Source organism: Megascapheus bottae, chromosome X (assembly GCF_031878675.1).
Source record: "Megascapheus bottae isolate mThoBot1 chromosome X, mThoBot2.hap1, whole genome shotgun sequence".
Taxonomy (NCBI): Eukaryota; Metazoa; Chordata; class Mammalia; order Rodentia; family Geomyidae; genus Megascapheus; species Megascapheus bottae.
The window spans coordinates 71,714,922-71,734,676 of NC_143547.1; the positions used below are offsets into that span (position 1 = coordinate 71,714,922).

A 19,755-nucleotide genomic window follows, 5' to 3' on the forward strand; every position below is an offset into this window, starting at 1 on the left:
AGGACAGTGCTCAGGCCCTGAGCTCAAGCCCAGGACTGGCAAAAAAAAAGCTTCTGAAGTTGCCACTCTATCATTGTTTAATTTTTGTAATACTACTTCTTTCTGATGAAAATATTTGGAAGTATAGCAGTCAAATGATTTTCAGGAGTCACTTAAATAATTTTAAGTAAATAAAGTGTCAAATTGAGAATTTTCTGATACTTGTTGATCATTGCAGGTATTTCAGAGCATAGCAAAACCTAGACTGGGAATCACTGACCTAGAAATACAATATAAAGAAGTAAGCAATCAGTTTATAAATATTATGTAATTACACAATTGGCAATACAGAATATTCGTTAACTATACTCTGGAATCAAGCAGACCTGAGTCCTTTTGTGTGTGTGTGGGGGGTGTCATGGGGCTTGAGCTCAGCCTGGGCGCTGTCCCTGTGCTCTTCAACTCAAGGTTACCACCCTACCCTTGAGCTAAGCCCCACTTCCTGTTTTTCTAGATGTTTATAGGAGATAAGAGTCTCAGGTCCTTTTGTACCCGGGCTGGCTTTGAACCTTGATCCTCAGATCTCAGACTTCTGAGTAACTAGGATTACAGGTGTGAGCCACTGTGCCCAGCTGAGTCTTTTTATAATTGAGATGTATTGTACTCATTAGGTGATATGTTGAATGAAATTGAGTTATAATTCACATATCATACTATTTACCATATTAAAGTATACAGTTCGGTGATATATTAACAAAATTCTACAATTATTACTGCCATGTGATTCTAGAACATTTTGTCACTCTTCTTCCAGTTCCTCCCTGATCCTTGGCAACAATTAATCTACTTTCTATTTCTGTGGTGCACCTATTCTGGGCATTTTATATAAAGCAAGTTAACCTTCCATGATTGGCTTCTTTCATTTATCATAATGACTTCAAGGATCATCCGTGCTACAGTATGTACAAGCATTTAATTCCTTTTACATTTTCTGGGCTGGTTCTGGGGCTTGAACTCAGAGCCTAGGGTGCCACAGTATGCCACACTACTGGCCCTTTTATGTTTTAATTTTTGTTATAAAGTCATTGTACATAAAGATTACAATTGCATAAGTGAGATTGTGAGTACAGTGCAGCCTTGATCAGTGTCACACTTTCCATCATGCTCTTCCCATTTTTCGTTTCTTTTAATAGCCAAATAATATTCTTTTGTGTAGTCGAACCGTAGTTTGTTTATCCATTAATCAGTTTATGGAATTGGGTTGTTTCCCTTTTGGCAGCTACCAAGACTGTTGCTATGAACATTTATGTGTATGTTTTTGAATGAGCACATTTTTCAATTCTTTTGTCTGTATATCTAGGAATGGAATTGCTTGGTCATATGGTAATTCCAAATTTACCATTTTGAAGATGTGCCAACTATTTCCTGAAGCAGCTGCACCACTTTACATTTCTAATAGCTTTGGATGAGGGTTCTCATTTCTCCACATCTTGGCTGCTTTGTGCAACTTTCTGGTTTTTGTTTGTCCACTTTGTTTTGTTTTATTATAGCTATCTGTGTTGTAGCAGTATGGCTAATGATGAGATATTGTGTGTGTGTGTGTGTGTGTGTGTGTGTGTGTGTGTGTGTGTGTATGTATGTGCCAGTCCTAGGGCTTGATCTCTGGGTCTGGTCACTGCCCCTTTGCTTTCTTGCTCAAGGCAAACGCTTTATTACTTGGGCCACACCTTTATTCTTTGGTTTTCTGGTGAATAATTGAAATAGAATCTCAAGACTTTTCTGCCTGGACTGGCTTCAAATTAATCCTCACATCTCACATCTCAGCCTCATGGGTATCTAAGATTATAGGCATGAGGCACTCATGCCTGGACCATGCTGGATTATTTTTTATGGGCTTAAGGATATTTGTATATCTTTTCTGGATAAATGTCTACTGACATAATTTGTCTTTTTTTCTGTTTTTTATTTGTGGTTGTACAAAGGGGGTACAATTCAACATGTCAGGATATTTTTCCCTTGAGGCAACGTGTTGCTATGTTACCCTGGCTAGCCTGAGATTTGTGATTCTTTCCTGTATCCTCCCAAATGCTGGGATTACAGGTATGAATTTCCATGTTTTGACTCTTTTACCCACTTTAAATTGGGTTATTTGTGTTGTTACTGTTGAGTTGTAAAAGTTCTGCACATTTCTAGCTATTGAGACCTTTGTCAGATAGGAATTACAAATATTTTCTCTCACTCTGGGAGTTGTCTTTGTTGATAGTGCTGTTTGTCACACTAAAGGTTATGTTTGATAAAATTCTATTTTGTATTTTTGTGAATATTTTATTATCTTTCAGTAGTTGTACAAAGGAGTTTCCATTCAACAAAGCAGCTTATGAATATAGTGCATTTTGATCAAAGTTGTCCCTTTCAACATTCTCACTCACTCTTCCCAACCCTTCCCTTCCCTTACTTATCCTAATTTTAGGTTATATATTGAAAATTTTTGGCTTTTAGCAAAGCAATTTATGTGCACTGCATCTTGGTTTGTGTCATCACTTCAACATCTTCACCCCCTTCAACCCACCCTTTCCCTTATATTTCTCAGTTCTGTGGCATATACAATGAATTCTTGCCTGCATTCTCTCCTTCTTCTCTTCATTATTCTACTGTTCTCTTGACTCCATCCTATACTCTTGCCATGTACTCATTCCCTGGTACTTATTTTGTTGGGCTGGTTGCTTATGTGTTTTTGGTGTCATCTAAGAAACTGTGCCTAATCTAAGTTTATGAAGATTCACATTTCTTTGTTTCTAAGTATTTTATAGTTACAGCCTTTATGTGTAAGTAATTGATCCATTTTGAATTGCTAGTTTAAGGCCTCACTGTGCAAATGTCTTGCTGTATAGGAAAGTGTACCACTGAATTCTCAATTCTCCTGTCTCAGCTTCTCAAGTGTTGGGATTAAGGGCTTGAACCACCATGTCTGGTGTGAATTTATTTTTACATGTTTTCAATGTGGAGATGAATTGTTCAGTTTGTTGAGATTGTTCTTTCTCCATTGAATGATTTTTAAATCTTGTCAAAAGTATGTTCACCAGGGCTGGGAGTTTGGCCTAGTGGTAAAGTGCTTGCCTAGTAGGCACGAAGATCTGGGTTCAATTCCTCGGTACCAAACATACATAGAAAAATGCTGGAAGTGGTTCTGTGGCTCAAGTGGTAGAGCAATAAGGACACTGCTCAGGCCCAGAGCTCAAGACCTGAACTGGCAAAAAAGTATGTTCACCATAAATATGTGAGTTTATTTAAGGAGGTTTAAGTTTTAATATTACCGTTGCTAGTCATAAACAAGTATGACTCTGGACAAATTACTTTTTGTCATGCTTGTACCTACCAGCCTAAGCTACACAGCAAGATACTACCTAAAATATTTGTAGTTACCTTTTAGAAAATTGGACAAACTGTGAACTAATTCAGCAGTGATACTCATTAGATGCTATGTTGGAAATTAACTATACAACTTGGGGGGAGGGGGTCAGGAGGGGAAAAAAACCACCTGGGAGAAAATGAGGGAGATGTGACAGCATTCAAAAAGAAATGTACTCAATACCTGACTTATGTAACTGCAACCCCTTTGTACATCACCTTTACAATAATTTGGTTTTTGTCAGTGCTGGGTCTTGAAGTCAGGTCTCCTGGGCACTGTTCTTGAGCTTTCCCAAGGCTAGTGCTCTATCACCTGAGCCACAGCATGACTTCCACTTTTTTTTCTGTGTGTGTGGTACCAAGAAATTGAACGCAGGGCTTTGTGTATGCTAGGCAACCACTGTACCACTAGACCACACTCCCCGCCCTAAATTTTTTTAATGGCAGTATTGTAAAGGTACTTAGTTAATCATGGAAATAGAGAAAACAGAGTATGGTTAAAAAGATGATGAAACATCAGGAGTAATCAGAACATGGAGACCTCATAATGAGTAAATAGATGTTAGAAGTTGGAAAAAAGTATTCAGTTCTCCCAAATTTGCTAAAGCAGTTACTGTATGTTAACAAAATAAAACAGAAGAGAAACAGTACAGAAAGCTTACAATAAACAACAGACTGAAGTCATTATTCTATATGGAACTGAAGTCAGCTGAATGAGTTACTTTACAATACTCTTGCTTACTTTTCTGTCAAAAAATATTTTTTGGAAGGGAGGGTCCTGGGGCTTGAACTCTGGGCCTGGGCACTGTCTGTGAGCTCTTCAGCTCAAGGCTACCAGCCTACCCCTGGGCCTGGGCATTGTCCCTGAGCTCTTCAACTCAAAGCTACCGCCTACCCCTGGAGCCACAGCCCCACTTCCCATTTTCTAGAGGTTAATTGGAGATAAAAGTCTCACAGTCTTTAATGCCCAGGCTGGCTTGGAAGTGAGATCCTCAGTTCTCAGCCTCCTGAGTAGCTAAGATTACTGGTGTGAGACACCATGCCTGGCTCAAAGACTCTCTTAAGAAAGTTATAGTTGACCCTTTTCCTATATTCGACATATACGACATTCACACCACATTCCATGAACATTTGTAGGAGGTTCAGAAATCCCTGGTTAAAGATCTTATTTTGACTTTACCTAAAGCAATCCTGATCCATAGCATGTTTTCTCATGCTCAATTTTATAGTGAAGATCATACTGACTTGGGGAAAATGTTTTAGGCTTCAGGCAGAACTGAATATTTTTTTTCTGTATAAAAGAATGTATATGACAACCCTCCTAAAACACATCGCACTCTTCTTGATTTTGTATAGTTTTCAACACACAGACATTTCTTTTACCAATGCTTCTGAACAACTCAGGTAGCTTCCACCATAGACATTGAAAAATGCAGACATGCAGCTCTGGAACAGTTAGCAATAGACATTCAATGTGAAGTGGAGATGTGCCTAGAGGGAAGAGATATGATTCTGAAGGGGCTCAGAATGAGGTAGACAGATTCAGACAAAAATAGAAATGGAAACATGCCACTTAGAAACTCTCTTGTAAATAGTCAAGATAAACTTGAGTGATGGAGGTGGGATGACTGAAATAAGGTGTAGAGGAAAGAGCACAGACTCTAGAATTAAACCAACCTGTTCTCTGGGTATGTATGTACCTGGCTGATTTATTTATTGGCACTGAGCTCCACTTTCTTAACTATACAATGAGTACAGCAATGATGCCTGTTTACAGGCTCTCCGAAAGAGTTTAATGAAATGTATAAAGTGTTAATCATCATACTCAGAACATAGTAAATGAGTGCTTCATATTTGTGGTCTAAGTAATTATTGAAAACCTATTTGGAGGAGATGCCATACTGTGACTAAAAATACCAAATTGTTAGCTGGGCACATATGCCTCCCACCTAGCTACTCAGGAGGCTGAGATATCAGAATCCCAGTTCAAAGCTACCTGGGCAAAAAGAAAGTCTGTGAGACTCATATCTCCAATTAATATCCAGAGTCAGAAATGGAGCTGTGGCGAAAGTGGTAGAGTGCTAGCCTCGAGATTGAAAAGGCTCAGCAATATTGCCTAGACCCTGAGTTCAAGCACTAGAACAGGCACCAAAAATGGTTGATGCCCATGAGGAGCAGCAAGAATAGCTACAGATACATCTATCTATCTATCTATCCATGAAATAAAGCAGAATGTTCTAAAAGGCACTGGTGTTTGAAATGATAAATGAGATAACTCCTAACTTTCTAAGCTTGGGTGCTAATACTTACCAGGTAAGGAAATTTGAAAGTGTGATACATTTATTTTTATGGCAGTATTGGTGGTGTATTAGTTCATTTATGGACATGTTGAATTTGAGTACAGAAGGAAATAACTTGAAGGCAACATTTCTGCCTTCGATGAAAGTTGTGATTTTTCCCCTTTAAATACTCTTCCCTTCCAATTCTAGGTATCTATTCAATGCATTACATATAATGTTTTCACCTTTGCAGGTGAATGCTGATAGATGTTACTTGTCCTTATAACTTGTAAAATAAAAGCATTGAATGGCCCACTTTTTTTTATTAAAGTGGCTATACAACCTTTTGAACCTACTAAACTGAGAGTCATGGCTTTACAATGAGATCCTTCCCTATTATAGACAAATTTCCTGTAAATTTCATTAAATAGCTAGTTAGTTCAGTGCACATAAAATGTTTGATTTAGAAACAGCTTTTAGATTATGTATTCATTGTACTTTGCGTTGAATATAATTGTACTCCATCTCTATGCATCCCATAAAAACGTTATGCAGCTCTCACTGATAAATGGTAATATCTGAACAAATACCAACACTATAGTCAAGCTTTCAAACCCTGATGAGGGTTCCTAATGCCAGTGAGATGACAGATTAGAGCTACTAACAATCAAAAATGCTTTTCTCTTTTCCATAAATAGGATGAACATTCTCCATCAATATTTTTATATTTTTCTTAGTTAAGTCTAACTTAGGATATTTATGTGTATGGATGGAAAACTAATGGCAATAAGTATCTATGCAGATCAGTCTCGTTTTTAAGTTTATCTGCTTGGGGAGGGTAAGTAGGGGCCCAGAAAAGGTGGAACAAAGGGTGATCAAATGTAGCAGTGGTACTCACTAGACACTAGGTTGAAAATGAAGTAAACAGTTTGTGGGGTAGGAAGGAAAAACTAAGAGAGAGCTAAAGTAGCAATGAAACGATTCAAAATGAAGTATACTCATTACCTGGCTTATGTAACTATAACTCATCTGTATATCACCATTACAAAAATAATTATATATTATAAAAATTTGCATGGATGAACAGATTGGTTGACTGAATGCTTAGTTTCTTATCAGTTTTTTAAAATTTATTTTACCTTCTGATGCACACTAAAATGAATATTACCAGATCAGAAAAGTTCTAGCCTCTTGCCCTGCTAAACTCTATGTTGAACTTGACTTGTGTCTTGTAACCTAGAAAGTATGAAAAGACACATAATTTATCAGGCTTGTGCTCATTCAGCAGGCATTTAATAATGACACCAAACTGAAGCCACAGATAATATGACTTCATGATTGATCAGCAAATATTGCTTAGTAAGTAAAAAGAGTTAAAAGTATTCCTCATTCAGCTCAATGAAATGAAAAATTTTCCGAAGGTGAGGGAAGAAAGTGAAGGTGAAAACTATCATCTTTTCTCTCTAGTAACTCAGTTTACTAGAAATGAGATGGAACAGAAATTTCCACATGTGGTAATAGGAAGTAATTTAAGTTCACACTCTGGAGAAGAACTTATTATCTTGCACAGAGAACTGAATTTTTCAAAGCTCTCTCTCTTTTTTATGCAGACTCTCAGGATGGAATCATTTCAGGAAGTAGTGAGTTAGTTTGAAATATGGCTTTGTTTTCCTTCTACTGTATGTGAAATAGGAGCAGCCCTTATACTTTCCTTGAAGTGAAATAGAGAACAGTGTTGGACAAAGGAGATTGAGAATTTTGCAGGGCCTCTATCTCATCACAATCCAGGAGAAGAGATGTCAGTGGAGAATATGTGAAAGAATGATCCATACCAATGCTGTGAGCTGTAATGGTAATGTTAATAAGGAAACAGATTCAGAGGTGGCCACTCAGTTCTATTTATTAGTGCAGGAAAATAAACTCAAGCATTTGTCAAAAGCAAGATTTGAAGGAGGAAGAAAGGCTTTCTGACTAATACCTAAATCTCTTTTCTATTGCTCAAGCATCCCTAGGGAGTCCAGCATATATGGCCTTTATTGGTTAGAGTACAATTAATTCTATATCCACTTTTCCTTTGAAAATGCTTAATGACTCTTGCTTTGTATTCCTTGTAGGTGAAAGCCCAGCCTCTGTGGTTCTTAATGCCTCAGCAGGATTATTTTCACTAAAGATGGAAACACTGGAGTCTGAATTGACCTGTCCAATCTGCCTCGAGTTGTTTGAAGACCCCCTTCTGCTCCCTTGTGCTCATAGCCTGTGCTTCAGCTGTGCCCATCGCATCTTGGTCTCAAGCTGCAGTTCTGGTGAATCCATTGAACCTATTACTGCTTTCCAGTGTCCTACGTGCCGGTATGTTATCTCGTTGAACCACCGGGGCCTGGATGGCCTCAAGAGGAATGTGACCCTGCAGAACATTATTGATCGCTTCCAGAAGGCTTCAGTTAGTGGGCCCAATTCCCCAAGTGAGAGTCGCCGGGAGAGGACCTACAGGCCCAGCTCCGCCATGTCTAGTGAGCGAATTGCTTGCCAATTCTGTGAGCAGGATCCACCAAGGGATGCTGTGAAAACATGCATCACCTGTGAGGTCTCCTATTGTGACCGTTGCCTACGGGCCACTCACCCCAACAAGAAACCTTTCACCAGCCATCGCCTGGTGGAACCAGTGCCAGACACACATCTTCGAGGGATCACCTGCCTGGACCATGAGAATGAGAAAGTGAACATGTACTGTGTATCTGATGACCAATTGATCTGTGCCTTATGCAAACTGGTGGGTCGTCACCGAGACCATCAGGTCGCCTCCCTGAATGATCGCTTTGAGAAACTCAAGGTAAGACTTCTGAGGAATATCCTTCACATGACTGACTCAATGTAATATGTAGTTAGTAAGTTCCCTAATGGATCATGAGTGAGTTAACTCAAGTTGTTTTTGTGAGGCATAATCTGCTCACCAGAAGCTCTTGCCAGGATCCATCTCATTTATTGTATAAACTTGCTTTCATTCATACACTTCTGGAGAATTCTGGGCTGTTGGAAAATGACCAGATCCACTGGAAGTCCATTCATTGAAGTAGCAGCCTTTCTCCTGTCAGTAATATAGTATACATTATCTTTTGTATTATCATTTCACCTCTTCTTTTAAGTATGTGAATACCTGTGTAGGTGTACTGCAATTAGCATAGGTGATGGTTTGCATATGCTAGGGTGTGGCACTGTGTAGGTGTGGGTGGAGGTGTCTGAGTGTATTTTTGTAGATGACAGATTTTCGTGGATGATATTAGTGTATGTTTGTGTTTTCATACTCAGTTTAGTAACGAAAGAAATGTTTGTCATTGGTCATTATGGTCTGCCATTAAGCACTTAACTCAGGGCTAAGCCAAGCCTGCCTTAAAAAAAGAAATTTCAGTACATTGCAATAATGGGAGTTATAGATGAATATCCAAAATAAAAATTTAAACTGAAGATAATAAATTCACCCAATATCAAAGTTTGTGCTCAAGTTGAGTGTTGCTGGATTACAGGCTGAAGAACTTGCTTAAAATTCTCACTTTGAAGGTCCAAATCTTTCACTTATTTTCATTGGGCAGCTTTCTAAAGTTGTTGTGATATATAATATTCTTCCTAGTCTTTTTTTTTGTGGGTCTGTGGGGCTAGAACTCTGGGCCTGGGCGCTGTCCCTGAGCTATACAGCTGAAAGCTAGAAATCTACCATACTGAGCCACAGCACCACTTCCTTCCTATTCTATTTTTGGCATGTTAATTGTACAAAGGGGCTTTATTGTGATATTTCTATATGTTTTACCATATAATATTTATGTTCAAATCAAAATGGCTAGTTTTAAAGTCTCCCTACCTCACATTGATGTTAACAAATGTCAGATCTACCAAAATGTTTTATTCTCATTGCCTAGCTTCTTTGTGGCATAATTTCCCTTAAGAAGGAAGCCAATTAACAAAGATTCCAGAAAAATAAAACCTTGAAATCAATACTAAGATTACCACTCCCAAATACTATCTGTATACGTATGCCAAGCTAGAAGATACAGATAGTATGGAAGCAGAGAAAAAAAGGAAATAGAGATTTTCTTTTTTCCAGATTCTGAAAAATTTTGAACTCATGTAAAATGTTGGTATTGGGGATAGCAGAATTCAGTATAGCATGTATTTTCCTCTGTAATTTATTGTAGGGAATATTAAGAATAGTAACATTGACAATGTTTGTGCTTCTTTTGGTAACTATTAACATACAAAGTAGATAAAAGTCAGTGTTTATTTTTTTTATCTCACTCAAGGTGACCTGCTCATTTTTATCAAGGCTGAAGAGGGGAATACTCCTATTGACCTCAATTCTTAGAATCAAATATGGTAGGCTTTAGATCTGGTCTAGTCAAATGGGCTTTGATAGGTTGTTCCGTTAAAGTCACAAAATTGCTTGGAGAGAACTGTAACTGAAATTCAGACTCTAGATAGTGACTGTCCTTTCTCTTGTAGCCTGCTATCACTTTGTTTGGGACCTAAATTTTTCCCCTGAAATGCAATTTAAAACTCTTTTTTTCTGCTCCTGCAACTGCATATTGCATTGGTTGTAATTAAATGATCAACAACCTCAAGAAAAGGAAATATTATATAGATTTACAGCTACATGATGGCAAAAAAGGGTGGGGTTGCAGGAAGAGTAAGGGATATGAACAGGATGAAACTATCTGCCAAATATTTGCAGGTGTTAGGACTATTACAAGGCATTGGCCTTGAGAAATATTCCAAACAGAAATCTCTTCATCCTTATGTACTGTCGAGATAACAAAAACACTGCATGGAGTAGGCCTGTGTCTATTTGGAAACATCTGAAAACATGAAAACACTGGATGATTGATTGGACATTTGGCATCATGTACCTATAGCCATCATCTCCAGAGATGGAAAGAACAGAAAAGTATTTTATCAAAAGATACTTTAGTCTGCAGCTAAGCAGTAATTTTTGGAGGAAAAAGGCCAGATTTTAAAATAGTTTCCCTTTAATTTTTAAGGATATGTGCAGAAAATTCTGATTATAAATTAAATGGAAACTATTTTTCGCTCATATTTAGATGGAGAGTGGAAACATATGAATCACTTCCAAATGTGTGCTTTCTTATATCGTCTGGAACATCTTGGACATCAGAGAGGAGAAAGAGGTTCTGGGTTTGTGAGTGTGTGTGTGTGCATACATGTGTGTGTGCACATGCATGCGTGTGTGTGGTGCCAAGTATAAAAGGATATTAATTCTCCACATTAACCACAAAGGAAGTCTGACTTTTAGTGTTACATATACTCAGTTCTTTGCATTAATTTTAAATTAGAAAAGCATTTAAGATACTCGATATGCTTGAGTCTTTTCTAAAGAGAAAAGAGACTGCTGAGTGACAGAAGCTCTGTGTGTGTGTGTGTGTGTGTGTGTGTGTGTGTGTGTGTGTGTGTGACTGAGTATATTTATATCAAGGATGTTGATTCTTTGGTCTGTGTCTGAGGTAGTACTTATTTTTATTTATATATGTTTATTTTGACTTGAATTTCATTTAAAATTTTTATTGTAATGAGGGTTACAGTTACATAAGCAAAGTAATGAGGTCATTTTCTTATTTTCTCCCATTCCCTCCCAAACCTCCTCCCCCCAAGTTATAAAGTTCATTTCAAACATTGTGTCTACTATCACTAAATAGCCTTTTAGGTGTTAACCTCTCTTATTAGGATTAGTAGTCTCTAGTATATACACGTTCAACAAAGAGTAAACCAACTGCATTATAGGAGAAGGGTCAGAATTGCTAGAAGTTGTCTCTTTAACACATATTCAAAAGAGATACACATCGCAAAAGAAATGAGAGCCGGGAGTTTGGCCTAGTGGTTAAAGTGCTTGCCTAGCATGCACAAAGACCCGGGTTCAATTCCTTGGTACCACATACATAGAAAAAAGCTGGAAGTGGTGCTGAGGCTCAAGTGGTAGAGCTCTAGCCTTGAGAAAGTCCAAGGACAGTGCTCAGGCCCTGAGCTCAAGCCCAGGAGTGGCAAAAAAAAAAAAGAAATGAGAGTGTTTAGGGTATTTACATCCTATTTAATTTTTTAGTCTACCTATAGTGTTTAAATATAAGAAACACATCCTTCAAAAGACTATAACTGGTCAATTAATTGTTTGATTTAAAAGAATACTAGTGTTCCTGTACCATAAGGCCTATCAGAGTATTTATTCTATCATTACTCTGTTTTTCTCAGTATGTATGTATGTATATATAGTCAAAATAGATGCCACATTTCTTCAGCTGCTTCACATTTCAGAATTTTCAGCATCACATCCATGTTTTCTCTTCAAAAAAGACTGTTATTTGTATTAATAAATAAATACTGGCTTCATAAATCGAGATCAACTTTCTGAGGCTCTCTGTTGCTGATAGACTTCAACTTTATATTCTAAATCTGTACAGATTAATTTCTGTGATGTTCCTTTCTATTTTCCCTTACTACTCTCAAATATTCTACTTTCGTCTACCTCAGTGAGTCTCCTGTCTGCTAAACATTCCACTCACTTTTTGTTTTTGTTATTTTGTGCTGCTCCTGGGGCTTGAACTTGGTCTGAGCACTATCGCTGAGCTTTTTTGTTCAAGGCTAATAGTGCTCTACCACTTGAGCCATGGCTCCCCTTCTGGCTTCTTAGTAGCGAAAAATACAGTTGTGAGCCTTTGATGCTCAGCTTTTACTTTTAACTTTTACTATTGCTGTTCATCTGGCCTACTTAGAAATTCTGCCCATTCTTTAATTATCAATTCAAACTCCACAAGAGACTAGATACCCCCTTCCTTTCCAGCCCTGCCCCTCCCCTCCCTTCTCCTACTCTCCCCTCCCTTTTTCTTCGATATCTGTTGTGTCTGCCTGTATATCTATCTACCTATTTACCTATCTATCATCTATCTATCTATCTATCTATCTATCTATCTATCTATCTATCATCTATCTATCTATCTATCTATCTATCTATCTATCTATCTATCTATCTCTTTCTACCTGCCTACCTAGGTTCCCAAGCTCTAGCACACCTAGTATGTATTTAAGAGAAATCCATGGACTGGAAATGTGGCTTAGTGGTAGAGTGCTTGCCTAGCATGCATGAAGCTCTGGGCTTGATTCCTTAGTACCACATAAACAGAAAAAGCCAGAAGTGGTTCTGTGGCTCAAGTGATACAGTTCTAGCTGTGAGCACAGAGAGGCTCAGGGACAGTGCCCAGGCCCTGAGTTCAAGTTCCAGGACAGACCATGGAAAAAAAAAGAAAAATAAAAAGAAAAATCCAAATAAATTAAGCTGTCATGATTGTGGGTTTTTTTTTTTGCCTTTTTTGGTGCTAGTGGGGTTTGAACTCAGGGCCTTTTGCTTTATAGATAAATACTCAGCCATGCTCCTTCTTTTTCAGGCAGGGTCTTGTGCTTTTTGCTTGGGTGAGCTTCAGACCTTGATCCTCCTCCCTAATGCCTCCTACATAGACTGTTTTGGGTTTTTTTTGGGGGGATAAGATTTTCTTCTTTAGTTCATGTTGTCTTGGAACTGCCCTCAAACTCAAAATCCTCCTGCCTTCACCTTCTGCTTGCTGGGGTTATAAGCCTATACTACCTCACCTAGCTTTGTAATAGTTTTGCAGAAGGTACATTAGCTAGCTTTGGTTCTCATATTAGAAGATATAAATCAGACTTGCCATTATGAATACTTTAGAAGTCTGAAAAATGCCTCCTGTGAACGACTGGCAATTTTCCAAACCAGAATGTTAGCAAAAGTATGGCATAACTTTAATTTTAAGTGCCTATTCATTCTGATTGCTGGATTTTCCAACTCTCTAACCCTATGGTGACATCTGTATAAATCAGATGTGATTATTACAATTCTCATTGAGAGTGATGCCCTCACATTTCCATGCCCACAGCCTGCCAAAAATAAAGCTGATGAAAATCAATGAGACTAGGGGAATTTCCTGAAAGAAATAAACAAGTACATTTTCTTTTTTCTCATTACATTTCCACAAATTCATTACTAATATAATTTTAAATGGAGTTATATGTATATATCAGGGACTTCATTGTTATAAAATATTACCTGGAACTAGAGTAGCTATTGCCATGGGAAAAAATACATGTGTGGGTACATACTTGCAAGCATGTACCCACATACATACAAATAGATAGTAAGACAGAGAGATAAAGGTTGACAAAGAAACAAGAAATATGAGACTTGGGGAATGTTCAAAGGAAAGTTTTGACAAGAGTTAAAGGTTCAAAAATCTGATATTCTAGAATCTTATCGCAGTTGATTACTTGCCCTTCCTGCTCACTCATTCTGTCATCCATTCTCCCATTCTCACTCAGCTGCCACCTTCTCCCAGTCATTTGTCTACTCACCCACTTGACACCCACTTCTGTTGGCTAAGACAGGTACCCTCTTAATTATGTGTCAGTGATCATTTGACTATTTCTAAATCAATAGGAATATGAACAAAGACTTAGTTGCTTAGGGAACAGAGAACAGTCACGAATTTCTGCCACCTGGGAAAAGTCCATAGAACCCTATCTCAGAAGCGAAATATGAAAGCAAATGGCTAGAGGAGGTATGACTCAAGAGGTAGAGTGATTATCTAGAGTTAGGGAAGCTTTGGGTTCAATCCTCAATACTCCCCCTCCCATTAAAACAACATCTTTAGAGTCAAGGCATGGTAGTTTACACTTGTAATTCCAGTACTAAGGAAGCTGAGGCATGAGTTTGAGGGTAGCCTGGGCTGATTAGTGACATCTTTTTTTGTTAGTCCTGGGATTTGATCTCAGGGCCTGGGTACTGTTACTGGGCTTTCTCAAGGCTAGCACTCTACTACTTGAGCCACAGTACCACTTCAGGCTTTTTCTGTATATGTGGTACCAAGAAATTGAACACAGGGCTTTGTGAATGCTAGGCAAGTGCTCTACCACTAGGTCATACTCCCGGCCCTTTAGTGACATTTTGAATGGTTTCTAAGAAAGAAAGACAGAGACATAGACAGAGAGAAACAGAGAGAGAGAGATTTTCATGAGACACAGGGTTGCAAGAGGATATCTTTGAAGATATATGTATCATATATAAGCATGTACATTCATGCATGTACATTCATGAATCAGTGGCAAAGAAGGACTCTGGGGCTGTATATCAGTGTGTCCATAAATGTGTGTCATTGTATGGTGAGATGAGAAAGTGTGTACAACCTACTAAGTCAGGATATATGTGTAAGGCAAACTTGCTGGGGGTGCCCTTGTTGGGGGTAGAATTCTCTCAGGAGAATTTGCTCTAAAGCTAGGCTAGAGATCATTTTAATAAATGAGTCTTATTATATATACTCATAATAAGAAAAATCTTGGGGCCGGGAGTTTGGCCTAGTGGTAGAGTGCCTGCCTAGCATGCATGAAGACATTGGTTCAATTCCTTGGTACCACATACATAGAAATATCCAGAAGCTCAAGTGGTACAGCTCTAGTCTTGAGAAAAGCCCAAGGACAGTAATCAGGCCCTGAGTTCAGGCCTCAGGACTGGCAAAAAAAAAAAAAAGAAAGGGCCGGGAGTTTGGCCTAGTGGTTAAAGTGCTTGCCTAGCATGCATGAAGACCCGGGTTCGATTCCTTGGTACCCCACATACATAGCAAAAAGCCAGAAGTGGTGCTGAGGCTCAAGTGGTAGAGCTCTAGCCTTGAGAAAGTCCAAGGACAGTGCTCAGGCCCTGAGCTCAAGCCCAGGACTGGCAAAAAAAAAAAAAAGAAAAAGAAAATAAAGAAAAAACTTTGGTGGAGGCCAGCTCGTTTTCTCCAAGTGAAGGAACAGAAAAACATACTTTTGACTCTTGTTCATTTAGATAAATGTAACAAGAACAAAATATTTGAATCCAGATTTGTACTCTCTCAACTATGGAGATTATTGTGATAGGCATTCGTGGATAGTAGTGGGACCAACAGCTGTCTGGCAGTCGATGTCTCAGCTAAACTGGCCTTCAGATCATAGTCATAATGTCATTATTGTGGGCCAGGAGTTTGGCCTAGTGGTAGAGTACTTGCCTAGCACGCACAAAAACCCAGGTTTGATTCCTCAGTACCATATATATAGAAAAAAAAAGTCGGAAATGGTGCTGTGGCTGCAGTGGTAGAGCTCTAACCTTGAGAAAGCCCAAGGACAGTACTCAGGCCCTGAGTTCAAAGCCCAGCATTGGCAAAATATAAAAATACAAATGAAGTCATTATTGTTTGTAGCACTGCCTTCTCTGCTCAAGAATTGATCCCTGTTACATCTGTGTATAACCCTTAACATGGCCCTTGTATGTGTGTGTGTGTGTGTGTGTGTGTGTGTGTGTGTGTGTGTGTGTGTTGGGGGTAGGTGAAACAGTTCATTTATTTTCTACTCAATTTTCTCAGGTTCAATTGAATCTTCATTTTTTTTCAGGACTTCTGTTGAATTTTCTGGTTCTGCACTTAGTATCAATAGAACCCTGTGTTGAAAGATGTTTTCTGCTGCTGCTTTGGTTTGAGAGCAAGTTCAGCAAGTAGATATTCTTATTATATGTGCTTATATCTTTCTGGGCGTAGGTTATTTTGTCCCACATCTTCTCATCAACACGTGAAAGTGGTAAAGATCATTTGTTTATGAACAAGCTGCAAAATGTTGATTCACGTTGTTACTTCGTTGATGAAATTCCTGTCTGTCTGTTATTGTTAGGCAAAGAAACAAAGTACAGAAATGTAATATAGGTGAGGAAAGATTAAGGAAACAAGGATTATTGAACTCAACACAGTGAAGTTTAAGGGGGAAATGTGATAATGGCTCTTATGTTCATGGAAGATTGATATAATGAAATAATGCTTTATCCTTTGTCTACCCTGAAACTAGAACAGTCAATAAGTTCAACTATAACATAAGAAATTTACATTAGGGTCAGGAATGTGGCCTAGGGGTAGAGTGCTTGCCCAGCATTCACAAAGACCCGGCTTCGATTCCCTGATACTACATATATAGAAAAAGCTAGAAGTGATGCTGTGGCTCAGGTGGTACAATGCTAGCCTTGAAAAAGCCCAAGGACAGTGCTTAGGCCCTGAATTTAAGCCCCAGGACTGGCAAAAAAAGAAATTTAGGTAAATATTTCATCCATTCATTCTTTTAAGAAAAAGTAAACACTTTGTTTACAATTTATTTTGGACATTGTGGTAGGAGCAGGGATCATAGAAAACTAGACATAGTCATTGCCATGATCCATTTTGACTTAATAGAGGAGAGAGAAAAGTAATTCCAGAATTCATATGACAAGTTCTATGACGGAAATTTGAATAAAATGCTCTGAAGCACAGAGGCAAAGGGTGTCATCAAGCTCAAAACCAAGGAATCATGAATGAACTTGTTGGAGAGATGTCAATTAGAGAGTTCATGAAGAAAGAATTGGCAGGACTTGAGAATGAGTATACTGGTTATAGATGATGCTTTGACTTTACATTTGAGATCATTGTGGTTATGGGTCATTCATTAATTCATTCATCATTTATTGAGGACTTCTTACATGCCAGAAGAGGTGCTCGGATTACTGTGATAAAATACAGCATAGTGTCAGATTTGGTGGTGTTCTTTGCTTGGTATCAGGATTGAGAAACTAATGACACATTTATAAGACAGAATAAGCACAAAGAATCGTGAAAGAGTATAGAAGGGATAGTAGAAGAGACTTTAGGTGGGTTTGTGCAAACCCCAGTCAGGGGATATCAGTGGAGTCATGGTAGGGAGAGTTCTAACCAGGAGAGAAATTGTGCTCAAACACGTCAAAGAGAAGAAGCACTCTAATACTAAATACTCTAATACTAAATACTCTAATAGTAAAAGGATAAATGCTCTAGAAAGAACTGAAATTCACACTTCTCCAGGGCTAGAAAAATGAATTTGAATGTCTTCAGCACTGAGGCAAAGCTGTTCAGTAATGAGCTGAGGTGAGGTCATCTCAGTAGATTGAGTTTTGCAGAAGAGCGTGGACTAGAAATTAGACGTGAATGGAGATCAGATGAAAGCCAAAGAAGAGGATGTATATGAAATGATGGCACTAAAGATGAACAGTGCAAGTAGAATACAACCCATTGCCCCCAGGGAAAGAGTTGGCTTTGGCTTACTCTTCTGGGTGGGTGTAATCAAAATAAACACTGGATTTAGATTTTCTTTCTGGAGATCTAAATAATAACTTACCAAGCTAAGCTGGAGGTTTAATTGTTACATATACATCTAAAGTGGAGATAGAGAGGGTGTGGGATGGTTTAGGTAGCACTCTGAAGATGAAAAGGCTGGGTCTTTGCTCAAGAGTTGTAGAGACTTTCTGAAACATAGGGTATGCCAACTTGTTTCATTTTGGCTAAGAATCTGGCAATTTTCTTACAAGCCTCAAGTAGAGTAGACCTATATGATATACATCCAGTGTATCACACGCATCTCATTCTGGGATGTAGCCTGTGTCTATACAACAGCAAATAAATGTTTGGGGAATGAATAAACTCTGGCATAAGGGTGTGGGCTTCAGTTTGTGAACCAGATGGTGTGTTCTGTTGTTGAAAGGCCATATGTAACTGATACATAAAGTGACAGACTGAAGCAAAAGCAAAGTAAGTATTTTAAGACAGGCAGTTAAGAAAGAAGGTAGAATGTGACCCCCACCCCCCAAGAATATGATTTCTGGTTTTTGGAAGACTGGATGATATCAATGTGTAGATTGTATGTCAATAAAGAAGATACCAAAAGAGGAAATAAGGTCAATGATTCAGATTGTTTTTAAAGACGAGGTTATCTATCAATTGAGATGAGTGACTCATAAATGAGTATTCCTTTCCTTCTTCATGTTTCTCTCCCACCCACTACTCCAAGGTTCAGTTCACACATTAAAACCCCAAGATTAAATCTTGCCTAGGTTTAGATAATGTATTCCTGGTACTTTTTGGAAAGCAGGGGAAAATACAGGCATTTGATAACAATACTAGATGTTTCAGTAGAACAAACAGAAAAGCTGCATCCTTTTTTCAGCTTTAAGACTTAGTGTCAGGTCAGTGTGTATGTAGGTATGCAAGCTGTGTGGGAATGCATCTGCCTTCCCAGAACATGCAAAATGGAGATTAGAGTCCATTTTGTGCCATAAGAATAATGAGCTGATGTTTTGACATACAGCTAGGGTTCTTAATAGAGCCAATGAGAAAAGTTACCAGAAATAACCTGGGTCTAGAGAAGGGGAAAAAAGCGAGCAATTATTTGAGGGCTAGAGAGGCCATTTATTTTTTTAAATGGGATGCTGTCTGGAAGAAGAATGGCCTGTTCCTGGCTTCTCCGATAGCAAAACATGTTCATCCCTTGGAAAGATAACTACAGAACACAAAAGGCTGAATCTATATGACATAGATGAAATGGAACTTGGTAAAAACGGAATCAGTGCAGACTGCCAATTTAGTTAATGCAGGCATTCTAATATCTCAATTATGAAAGACAGCCAAATCTTCCTCTCATTTTGTGCTGTTTAGACACATGCACATTTGGTGTGATTGCTAGAATGGTGCCATCTGAAGGTGAACAGCTTCTCACAGTGTCATAAGCTAAAATGGCTTCTCTAGCCCTTACAGAAAGGAAGCAGAGAAGGACCCCAGAGGTTACCTCCTACAGCAGGAAATGGGAGCTTCATCCTGCTCACCCTGCCAATCTCCTGTCCTCATTTCCTCCCAGCAGATATCTCCATTCCAATCTCTCTGCCACTTTGACTAACTTGCTGTTACAATTTAGCTATTTTGAGAAAGTTGTACTAACCAAATTTGAACAGAGGGAATGAAGCCCAATCATTAACTGGACTGTACAAGAAGAAGAAAGCAAAACAAACAAATTCCTGAATAACATGTTTATTTTGTCATAAAAGGTTTTACACAAATTCATATGCAACACACACACACACACACACACACACACACACATCCTCAGCCACTGTATGGACAAGATAATTACTTGACCAAATCAATCAAGTCATTCATTCAAATGTAGAGTGGCCCAGAAATTTTAGTTCTGAATG

At 38.4% G+C, this 19,755-nt stretch overlaps 1 protein-coding gene across 2 annotated transcripts in view; it reads left to right on the top strand.

The window, feature by feature from the left end:
- The window catches only part of Mid2 (midline 2), a 96,001-nt gene that overhangs the window by 9,347 nt on the left and 66,899 nt on the right, over positions 1–19,755 (top strand). For both annotated transcript variants that reach the window (XM_090326920.1, XM_090326921.1), the window contains exon 2: positions 7,781–8,496. In XM_090326920.1, coding sequence (XP_090183046.1) covers positions 7,837–8,496 — 660 coding nt within the window. In that variant the 5' untranslated portion in view covers positions 7,781–7,836. The remainder of the gene's footprint in view (positions 1–7,780; positions 8,497–19,755) is intronic.